The 11,769-nt window shown below is 36.4% G+C and overlaps 1 protein-coding gene across 2 annotated transcripts in view; it reads left to right on the plus strand.

The window, feature by feature from the left end:
- Positions 1 to 238: 238 nt before the first annotated feature.
- The window catches only part of mks1 (MKS transition zone complex subunit 1), a 16,533-nt gene continuing 5,002 nt past the window's right edge, over positions 239 to 11,769 (plus strand). For both annotated transcript variants that reach the window (XM_008428681.2, XM_008428682.2), the window contains exons 1-17: positions 239 to 546; positions 631 to 752; positions 878 to 930; positions 4,721 to 4,888; positions 5,052 to 5,146; positions 5,269 to 5,397; positions 5,552 to 5,656; positions 6,257 to 6,365; positions 6,446 to 6,502; positions 6,615 to 6,657; positions 6,737 to 6,799; positions 7,486 to 7,556; positions 7,634 to 7,703; positions 8,575 to 8,682; positions 9,023 to 9,156; positions 9,748 to 9,830; positions 11,060 to 11,157. In XM_008428681.2, coding sequence (XP_008426903.1) covers positions 470 to 546; positions 631 to 752; positions 878 to 930; positions 4,721 to 4,888; positions 5,052 to 5,146; positions 5,269 to 5,397; positions 5,552 to 5,656; positions 6,257 to 6,365; positions 6,446 to 6,502; positions 6,615 to 6,657; positions 6,737 to 6,799; positions 7,486 to 7,556; positions 7,634 to 7,703; positions 8,575 to 8,682; positions 9,023 to 9,156; positions 9,748 to 9,830; positions 11,060 to 11,157 — 1,585 coding nt within the window. In that variant the 5' untranslated portion in view covers positions 239 to 469. The remainder of the gene's footprint in view (positions 547 to 630; positions 753 to 877; positions 931 to 4,720; positions 4,889 to 5,051; positions 5,147 to 5,268; positions 5,398 to 5,551; positions 5,657 to 6,256; positions 6,366 to 6,445; positions 6,503 to 6,614; positions 6,658 to 6,736; positions 6,800 to 7,485; positions 7,557 to 7,633; positions 7,704 to 8,574; positions 8,683 to 9,022; positions 9,157 to 9,747; positions 9,831 to 11,059; positions 11,158 to 11,769) is intronic.

Here is an 11,769-nt window from a genome sequence, read left to right on the forward strand (position 1 = left end):
AAAGTTATTACACTACATCCTAAATTTTCTATTATTATTATTATTATTATTATTATTATTATTATTATTATTATTATTATTATTATTATTATTATTATTATTATTATTATTATTATTGTTGTTGTTGTTGTTGTTGTTGTTGTTTATTCGTATTTATTCGCGTTTCTTAGATTTTCATCCAGATCAGTAGATGGCGGTAATGATCAATGCAGATCCCAAGCAAACCTTCATACTTTAAACGAAGAAAAGCCCCACCTGAAATCTCTATGGAAACGACAACCGTTACTTTACGGTGTTCTGTGCCGAACATTCGGAATCTTCTCCTTTTAGCTGCTGTGCTGATTAACTACCTCATCGAGTATTTAGTTTATAGACCTTCCACCTATAAAATGTGTCTGGTTAGCAAATGTTAAGTTGATGAGGATTGATTGGCCTAATGTAGAACACCGATGGCTGTGATTGTTTGATAATGGCAGAGTGCTGGAACACACACACCGGAGATGCTGTTTATCGCTCCCGGGATGCCATCAAAAACTTAAAAATAAAGTAAGTAGCTTCTTGAATAAAGCTGTTAAATGTAACTGATAAATATCAGTTTCCATGGTATTGACATTTCTGTTCGCACGCCAGAGTCCGTATACAGAAGGTGACCTCCACAGCGGTCCTCTCACAGCACCTCCAGGACCAGGTTCTGTCCCAGAAATGCAGGAAGGACATTGAACTGAAGACTCTCACCTCACAGGGCCAGACAGGTACTGTAACTACTTTACGGAACGGACAAATAGTGATGGGTCAAGAGCATATCAGAGGATGTTTAGTCACTGGTAATGAGAGTGGATTCCAGTCATTTGGCATCTATTTTGTTTTTTGTTGACAGGCGATAATGAAGAGGAGGTAGTGGTTGGCTGGCAGGAGAAACTCTTCAGTCAGGTAGAAGTTTTAGTGGTTTAGTCTGTTTGTCCCTGAAAACCAACAACTGGTCTAATAAACAGGGGCGCCGCCAGGAATCGTGGGCCCCATGACAAAAAATGTTATTGGCTCCCACCCCCCACGCAGCTGCTGTTACAATTTTTTGAGTCTGTCTGACCCATCAAAAGCGTCACAATTTTAAAGGCTTGAAACTGCCTTGCTTTCATTGATCTAATATTGATACTAACACAATATTTACTGATCATGAATTTTACATGCAACAGTCCACATACAGTATGCAAGTAGGTTGCTTAAATTTTTCCTATTAGTTTTAGATACTGAAATGTCTCCCCACGAGCAACAGTCATAGCCAAAGTGCAAAATATGGTAATACTTTTTTTAAAGAGTGTGAATAAGATGACACTGTCATAAACATGACATAACACCAGACATGAACATGAATAAGCCTTCATGAATATTTATGACTGTTGTCATAAAGTGTCATTCGGTAACTTATGACACTTTTAATACAAAGTTGACATTATTCAAAATGTCTTTGTTATGGCAACTTGACATTAACCAAGAAATCATTACTGTTTAAACTTTACCTTTAATAACATAAAGTTACCTAATTTTTAAAGTGCAATCAGTAATACTTTTATAACAAATGTATATCAGTAATGTCAGTCTTATTCACACCCCTTCAAATAAAGTGTTACCCAAAATATACATGAAGCAATCCAGACTTCTCAAAAATTCCTATGTAGTTGCATTTTATTCAAGCTGCAGTACATAACTTTAATAAAAAATATGTTTTCTCCATACCCTCTTAAGACCATAATTGTAACTGGGCCGCCTGGTATTTCTTTGATTTTATGGCTTTAAAATTCTCAAAAAATGTGCAATGAGTCTGAATTTTTGCTCCAGAACAACCCCAGCTTTCAGTATTTGATTGTTATTTAACATTTCTGTCTATTAAAAATTGTGAACAAACAGTTTAAAGAGAAAAAAAACAAAAATCGGAATTGAAATTTTCAGGTTTATTACTGAACAAAAACTTCCTAATGACAGGGGCAAACAATTTCAGATGAACAATTTCAACTTTCAACTATATCACATAAATGCAGAGAAAACTGTGAAGCCTGGCCTCCAATTTACAAGTTTTTATGCCTGTTTTTTATTAAATTATTTCAGGCGTTTTCATTTTTTGTGGTAGGCTCTAAAGCAGTTCCTCTCCAGCTGCAGACAGAATCCCACTCTGGATCCATCCATACTTTATCTATCACATTCCAGGTTGAGAGGGTGCTGGTACCTGTCTCCAGTGGTCAAGAGGCAGGGGACACTCTCGCTGATTTGTTGTTTTTATTTCTTTACTCTCATAATTCATCTTTTGGCAGAAGCAAAGTGGTGGTGATTTTTTTTTTCTTTTTGCCAAAATCAAGTTAGGTAAAAATATTACTTAGGACATTATTTTTGAAGACCACAATTTTATTTTTAGCATAATAAATAGTTATTGAACAAATTATGCAGGAATCAAGATGGAGGTAACAGTTAGCCAATGGTTGTGCAGCATTCATATGTCTAACGTTAGCTTGTACAAATATTTTACATAAACTGGTTATAGGTCTCTCATGTTCACTGCCTTCAGATATCAGCCTTCTGGGATCTTTTGTCAGTCTGGTGGATTTTTCTTCAGACATTTCCATCATTTTAACTCGTCCTCTGCCGTTTTCTGTCTCTCTCACCGATATTCCGCTGATTCAACACGAAGCTCCGCAGGGAAATTCCGTAACGAAAATATTTACTCTAATATCTGCTGCAACATGTACATGCGATACACCGTTGAAAGGCTTATTTTATGCACTTTCTAATACTTTTTACATTTTTTGAATGCGGCCAACCGTTCAGGAGTTACGATACATTGTAGGTTGTGTGACAAATATGACACTACGGAGAATCTTTCTTGTGATTGGTCAAGCTCATGTCACAACTTTTCCTCATGACTACCGTAATGTATCATATATACCCTGAAAGCGCAATGTCTCAGCTTTTCTGCACTTTTGGAATTTTTTTGAATTACGGTAATGGGAAGTGCACAAGCCGAATCCTGTAGGCGCCGGCAGGTTGGTCGTAAGAGGGTTAAAGCCGTCATGATGTAGCAGTTTGTTATGAGACAGATAATCTGTGAAAACAATCAATCTCCTTCACCTTCCCTAATTACGATTACTGGTTAAAGTAATGGGGCTGCACAGTGGTGCAGTTGGCAGAGCTGTTGCCTTGCAGCTGTTGCCTTGCAGCAACAAAGTTCTGGGTTCGATTCCCGGCCTGGGGTCTTTCTGCATGGAGTCTCCATGTTCTCCCTKTGCATGGTGGGTTTTCTCCGGGTACTCTGGTTTCCTCCCACAGTCCAAAAACATGACTGTCAGGTTAATTGGCCTCTCCAAATTGTCCCTAGGTGTGAGTGTGTGTGTGTGTGTGTGTGTGTGTGTGTGTGTGTGCATGGTTGTGTGTCCTGCGACAGACTGGTGGCCTGTCCAGGTGACCCCGCCTCTCGCCCGAAACGTTAGCTGGAGATGGGCACCAGCTACCCTCCCGACTCCACTAAGGAACAAGGGTGCAAGAAAATGGATGGATGGATGGATGGTTAAAGTAATGCACCGTTCCGACCAAAACAACCGATCAGAACCACTAGGACGCTCTTAGCGCTGTCAATCAACCTAATTTACTCGCTACTTAATGTGCTAATGGTGGAAAAACAACTTATCATTACAGGAAAAATGTTTATCTGCTTTTATTGGTAGCTATGCTAACTAGACTGAGCATTAACAACAGGTTGCGCTAGCTACAGCATAGGGATGAGCAGCCACATGAGATTGTGATTGACAGCACTAAAACTCCTTTGTGTGATTGGTTGTTTCTAGCACTGGGAGAAAGCAGAGGAAATAGATTTTTCACAGATTATCTCTAATGCAATACTGTCACAACATAATGACAGTTTAAACAAACATGTAAAAAAAAATTTGTCCCTTAATAAAAGTTACATACTGCAGCTTTAATTTCACTTATTAGAGGACGGGTCAGGAGGGACGTGGGTTAGAGTTGCTGCTGACTGACTCATCTGTTTTTAAGTGGTAACAGGGACAAGTTAAATATATGAATATGTTATTTTTCTTAGCAGCATATGGCAGTTACTGCCAGTCGTTCTTGTCTTCCACTTACTGCTGCTGAACACCGTCACCATCAAGTGCTCCAACCAGGAATGAACCATTTCATGCAGATCAAATATTCTACATGTTTTACACATTACAAATTATGTTGTAAAGAGTCTCTAAAATTCAAAAACGTATAATTTAATCAAAGTAATTTTATAATTTAACCCATGTTCCATCTTTTGTGCATCATCAACTTCAGTGCTACTTCAATGATTTCCCTTAAGTTCTAATCCATTCATTTTTAAATTTTAATTCTGTATTTGGTTTATAGAAAACATGTCCTCTGTTGTGGTGTCCAAACTAACACTGTTTGGACCACTGGGCATGTTGATAGTTGCTTTAAATGTCCTCCACTTGTGAGTATCTATTGACACATCTTTAAACCTCCTTAAACTCTTGAGCTGTCCTTGTCACTTTTATTGCATTTAACAAAATATTTTATGGTCATTGACTTAAGTTTCTTGATTATTTATAGTACTCAGTATTGCTGGCATGTATCTTAAATATCACAGTTTCCAAATATGCCATAAAAACCACATGTTATCATAGGGTCTCAAATTGTTTTCCACATGACCTCATGTTTCTGTCTGTGGTTCCAGTATGAAGTGGAACTGTTCCAGAACGAGGCAGCCTGTCAGACTCCGCTGGACCGCCAGTATCACGCAGAAATCAGGGCTATCAACAAGGCCAAGGGCCGACGCAATCAGAGGATTTTCACATACACTGATCACGATCGATACACCAACTGTTTCTCACTCCACCAACTGGTGAATTTTGGTTTTTATCTTTTTATTATTATAGTTATTGAATGAAATACTCTTCCAGAAGTCGGAATACTCTTCCGAATTAGTTTTAATTGCATCTCTGCATCTAGTTGATATTTTTGATTGATGGCTTTGATCTTGTCTTTATTTTCCATCTTGAAAACAGCACAATGACTTGGTCTCCACCACCAAATCAAGTCCCACCTTCCTGGCTGAGAGGATGGCCAGTGTCAGACACAGACGGCAAGAGAGGCGCACCATGTAGGTGAAAATCCAGTGCAGGCAAACATAAAATGATTAAACAAAATAATGCTCAAATCTCTGCCTGAAAAAAATTGGATGTGAAAAGTCCAATGTTACAAAAATATCTGTTTTTTTTACAGGGATAGTAGTATCACTAAGTCAAGAATCATCAACTGGGATCCCACAGATGAGTTTGTCAAGAGCAGTCATGTGGTAAACAACGCCATGCAGACCATGCACATCATGGGTGACTTGGGCCCACCTGGAAAGTAAGACTATGAGATATGTTTATCATATTTGAAAACTCATATGTTTCAAGTTCAAGTATCTTAGTGATATTACCATCACCACTTTTCACCAATCAACTTACTGAGAGTGCCTATTGCGAATGTTGTTTTCTATTCTTTGCACCCGCTGTCTCAGGTTGGGTCAGAAAGAGAATGAGTGTTTGCTGGCAACCATAAAAACCGATGGTAGTGGAACCATCATTGTAAAACCCAACTTCAACAAAGGCAGAGAGCCCTACAGGCAAGTTTACAACACATCATAGCAAAAGGAAACACATGGAGGATCCCCCCTTAATCTTTTCTACATATTGTCAAAAACTCCAGTGTGTTTTGCTGAGATTTTCTGTGATGGATGAGCACAAAGTAGATCAGAATTGTAAAGGGGAAAGAAAATGAAGAATGGTTTTCTAAAATTGTACAAATAATAATTGAAAAATTATGACGTTCACTTGATTAACAAAGATTAACAGAGGCAAGATTTTTTCTTTTCTTTTTAGGGTTTGTCACAATGACAAGCACAAACTGCATTTTAAAGTACAAAACAGTTGTAGTGGTCAAAAAATATCGCACATTTATCTGTACAATTTAACAATACTCGAAGAGACCCTTTTTAGTCTGGTACCCTTTCATTAAATCCATTGTAACCACTTATCTTCAGTAGTCAACTAATTTTTAGAACCCACCATGCTAGAAGCCATGTTGGAGACCTGGGAAATATGTGGAAGGAGGCGCATGAATACTTTTGCAAAGCAAAACAAATTAAAAATCTGAGAATTTCATTGAAGAAACAATGTTAAGTCAATCAGCTAAAAGTCAGAGTGATGCTTGTTCTGTTTTGCAGGATTGTAACGGATGGTGAGAAGAGAGAAGTGTGGCGCTTAACTTTGGAGAACGCATCCAGAGTGATGAAACTCGAGGAGCGAGAGAGAGAGCAGATCATGTACAAAGATGTATGAGATTATTTGAGTTCATGTGCTGCATAGAGTCAAACAACCGATATATTAATACATTCTCCTTTGTTTGCTTGCAGTTGTATAACAGACACAAGGAGTACCTCAACAGCCTTGTAGGGCAGGACTTTGAAATGGTAAAAGACATATTATCAGAACAAACGCTTGTGTTGTTGATTGAGCAGTTCAGGCCATACGGTCCGAAATTTAAAAATATTTTGTAAATATTGTCTGTGCTTTGTCCTGCAGCCTCCTGTAGGTATCCTACGTTACCTGCTGCATGGAGAGATAGGTGAGGAAAGGTGTTTGGATGTTGTTATGGAGATTCACATTTAGACTTTGAAGCTGCCACGTATCTTTCTTCTTTCCAGTGTCGGCTAACGACTTTGAATACGATAACTTGTACATCAACTTCTTCATGGAATTGCCAAATAGTGAGTCACTTATACTATGTATTTGATCGTATTGAGGTCTAATTTTACCAGGTTACTTTTAGAGCAGCATATTACTGCAAAGATCATTCAAGTCTGGATACAAGCATAAAAAATTCTGTGCTCACCCCTCAGGTTGTGTGTTTTCTAATATTTCCCATTAGCCACTTAAATTTCAGGATGAAGGTCAATTTTCAAGATGGTTGAGGTTTACTAGTCTTTTAAACCAGTTATTGCCAGAAAACGTTACCCATTTTCATGACTTGAATTAACTTTATGTCACATCAGATGTTTTTGGTGAAGTCATCCTATTCATTCAACTAGAAAAGTTGTATGAATAGTGAAGTAATAATATGTAGCAAAATCAAAAACTGAGGACTTTGCTGTTTGCGAGTCTCACACTGGAAGAAGATGAGACTTAATGGTTAGCTTTAGCTTTCACTAATTGTTTTGTGTATTTGTGTTTAGCTGTTAGATTCTGCTAATGTTTTATGTGCAAAAATACAATTTCCTTAATGATCATGACGACTATCTTTAAACTTTCAGTAGCTAGTGTTTTTTTGTTTTTTTCTCAAAAAGGCAGACTCCTAGGAACATCTGTGCCCAGTTTGGTTTTTGTATCCACATGTGAAAGATTTTGCTTAAATATTGAATTATCTGCTGCATTCTTTACTTGGTATGTGTTTAAGATTGGTCCAGTTTACCGTTCCAGTCGATGTCAGGGGTTACTCAGACCTGCAGGACCAAATCATTGGGGAAGGTGTGCACTTTATTTATTAACTTTAGGGAATTACCAAGGAAATGTATTAAAATCTGTCATTTGAAATCTGTCAACAGGAAAACGTAGCGTTCTTCAGCTACCCTTTCAGCTTTGAGGCCTTTTACATGAGTGAAAAAGAAAACGAAGGTCAGTAGCCCTTTGATTTTATTTCTTGCATAAACAACACAAAAATGTGGTTTAAAGCATGGAGGAGTATTGCCCCATGTACACTGACATAAATGTTTTGTTAAACACATTTCTGATCTTTATGCATCTCACCTTCACATGCAAACAAATTTTTATTTTTTTTTAAATGATGTTGAAAAACTGCCTTTATAGAGAATGTAGATTGGATATCTGGATATTATTGATATGCTTGCTCCACATTTATTTACTTGAAAATATAAAACATAGTTAAGCAGTTTTGTATGTTCTATTACAAATCTGTCTTTATCATAACTGCTAACATCAAATTTCAGATGTAAGGTGAAGAAGATAATGTGAGCAAACAAGAGAAAAATGTATAATTTTACAGAAAACATCAACTACAGTTATTTTTGGAGAATCATTAGCCTCACACTTTTTAACCATGCTCAGGAAATTGTCTTTTAGACTTTGATGCAATTACAAGGTTATTCCCAACCCTGCTTCAGCAAGAATGGAGTCATACACATTCTTTATATGGTGATTATTTTTCAAACACAAAGAAAAGGTTTTCATGTAAAAACAATATCCGGAGTAGTATAAAAGGTCCTAAAAAGGTTCAAAATTTCACTACATCTTTCTGGACTATAAAACAATGACTGACCAATCTGAAATAGAAGAATAGAATAGAATAGAATAGAATAGAATAGAATAGAATAGAATAGAATAGAATAGAATAGAATAATCCTTTATTTATCCCTCATTTACAACATTCAGTGTATTAACAGCAAATATGCTAGCTGAATTCAAAGCATACAGAAACACCTAATAATTGTTCATATCAAAAATAAGACTTCTTTTTTTTAAATTTCAGAATTAATTCCCCAGTGGCCGGTGCTTTACTTCAAAGTCCTGTCCCTTGACTTCTGGCAGCGTTACCGAACTGAAGGCTACGGGTATCTACTGTTTCCCGCCATGCCTGGTATGAATCCTCCACTAAAAACTGGGGCTGAGGTTATGAAGCTACAAAACTTGTAACATTTCCTATTTTTGAGATCAGTCTTTTCTTTTGATTTGTGGATTTTTCTCTCTCTCTTTTTTTTTTTTACAATTACTAGCTTGTGAAAGTCTTTGCTTATATTTTACCAGTACTTAATGTTACTTATTTATTTTTGGCTTGATGGTGCAACATTACAAAACCTACATATGATAAATTAATCTGGTAACTAAAGGTCAGAACACAAATGAGCTACTGCAAAATATGATTTAGATGTGAAATGTTTTGTTCTAATAGTCTGCAATGTCTGTTGCATATGTGGAAGGTAAACACACAGTGACATGTCACACATGGAGACCTGTTCAGACGGGGACAGTTTCTGCTTTGAGGCGCTTCTTTATTGGAGGTTCTGCAGAACTTGAAGACAACAGCTACGTCAGAGTACCAGGGACATTTAAGGTAGACTTGTAACTGGTAAACTGCACATGGAGTCCAGTTCATCATATGAGATATCTTCCATTTATTTATTGTTCATTTATTTTAGTAACTGAAGCCACTAAGTGAAACACATTATATAGATTAACTAAAGACTGTTATTTTCAAGCTTTTATTTCTGTTGATCATGATAATTTTTCGCTTTCAGCAATTGAAAACACAACATTTAAAATTAAAATACTACATCAGACAAATAAAAAACTTTTTAATACAGAAATGTGGGCTTAGTTAAGCGTGTTTAACACCTGCTAAAGGTTTGTTAGTTTTAAAATTTACTTTTAATCTGACAAACAAACATATCCTAAAATAGGATATGTGTTGCATATCCTATTTTATGGAAAATGACTACATATTATATTGAAGTGGATCTACAGGCTTTCCTAAACATATCCTTTTTTCATCTAGTTTTAATAAAAACTGTTGTGGCGGTGACATTTATGTTTGTCTCTAAATTAAAAGTGTCTATGTTTCAAAAACACAAATGCAGACATTTGCAAAAGTAATGAAAGATTTAAAGCCCTCAATGTTAGATATTATGTTTGTGTTTGGCTTCAGGGAGAGAGGTTGAGTCGCTTTGGCTTTTGCACTGAGACCACAGGAAGTGTTACCTTTAGGCTGCACTGCATCCAACAAGCCAGGTAAACACCTTCCACACATCCAACTAACTAAAAAGAAGAATGAATCAATTGAGTAATACATTTTATATTAAAAATGTTCTGTTATTTCGGTCAAGCGGGCCTACGTAGACTGTTTTTTGCCACTAGCTGAATGTTACTCTCATGGATGGCTCCAGCTCTGTTCCCATTAGCATTCAGCAAACTCCATTCATTCACAGTAAGGATAGTAGGAGAGATGGTGTCTAGTGGTTGTCATGGAGATGCCATTTTTTGTTGCAGTTCTGCAGCAGTGAACTTTGCAGATTTTTTAAAAACTCCACTATCACCTGTTTGCATTGCAAGTTGAACTTTGGTCTACTTGAGAAATTGGTGTTACATCATATTAATACCCCAGAGAAACATTAAATTGTAAAAAATTACTCAAGTTCCTGGACACTGAAATTTACATTTGCATTTAAAAATAAGTGACCCGTACTTAAATAGCTTAATAAACATTTGTTTTATGTGAGTTGGAGTGTCAATAAAGTTTTGACCAATGTTTTTTTTTTTTTTTCAAAATGTTTCTATTGTGACTTTTCTAAAATGTTCTGTGTCAAAATATATTGCCAAAAGTAAGTGAATGATGATTTTATTTAGAGATATTTTACAATTTTTTATTGAGGTGGCTGTTAAGGGTGGTGGGCTTTTTTATTACAAGAAAAATTTGATTCAATCACACATAATTGCAAAATGTATTTCTAAATTGTCATATATACAAATGACAAGTTGAAAAGAAATATAAAAAAATATGTAAAGATGTACAACCTTTTAAAAAACAGATTACTTAAGATGACATTTGTTTACTTAACTCCATGCTCTACCAGCTGACACATTAACATGAAGAAAACTGAACATTGAATCATGTAAGACAGCAAACATAATCATCACTCAATAACTAAAGAAATTACTCACATTATTAGATTTGTGACAAAGTAAACATCTCACTGAAATACTAGAAAAATATTTTCCACATAGTAGAGATTTAGAAGCATGCAGATGAAAAAAGTCTTACCATTATTATTATTATTATTATTATTATTATTATTATTATTATTATTATTATTATTATTATTATTATTATAAATTGTTAAAGTCTAAATAAAATGACAAAATGTCAGATTTAACTCCTATATGTAATACACACTTTAATCTTACCAATGAATAATTGAATGTCTGGTTCAATGTATGCATATTTGGTTTGTTGGTTTCAGGGCCTTTGCTGATGCTGCTCTTCTGAAGAAGAGAAGACAGAAAGTGGTCGACCACCTCGGAGGTTTTAGCCAGCAGGGAATGGTCTGCAGCATTCTGGGTAAAAACTGCTGACGTTGAATTTCAATTTTGATTTTAGGGAATTTGTGGTTGGGTTGCTGAAACTGCTCTTTCCATGTATGTCGTAAACGGTTAGAATTTTTCTAAGTCAGTACAAAGACAGCAGAGATGACACAAATTTTTCAGAAATTATTTCTATGTAATATTTCATTTTAATCAAACAGAAGAATTTATAGGTGACTGTGGATCTGTGGGTAGAGTAGTTGTCTTGAGATCTGAAGGTTGTAGGTTCAATTCCAGCTTCCTCCTGCTACATGTCCATGTGACCCTGGGCAAGACACTTAACCTCAAACTGCCTGCTGATCTGCATGTTGTATAAATGTGTGTGTTTGTGACTGGGTGAATGTGACTCTAAACCAGTGGTTCTTATCCTGGGTTGGATCGAACCCCAGGGGTTCGGTGAGTCGGTCTCAGGGGTTCGGSGGAGCCTCTGCCGTGGAGGTAAAGACACACTTGTGTAAAGTCGTGATGACGCCCCGCTTTGCCATCACTTGCTGCAGAGGATCACGTTACATTGCTTAGCCAATCAGAGGATCACGTTACATTGCTTAGCCAATCAGAGGATCACGTTACATTGCTTAGCCAATCAGAG

This window comes from Poecilia reticulata, linkage group LG14, assembly GCF_000633615.1.
Source record: "Poecilia reticulata strain Guanapo linkage group LG14, Guppy_female_1.0+MT, whole genome shotgun sequence".
Classification (NCBI taxonomy): Eukaryota; Metazoa; Chordata; class Actinopteri; order Cyprinodontiformes; family Poeciliidae; genus Poecilia; species Poecilia reticulata.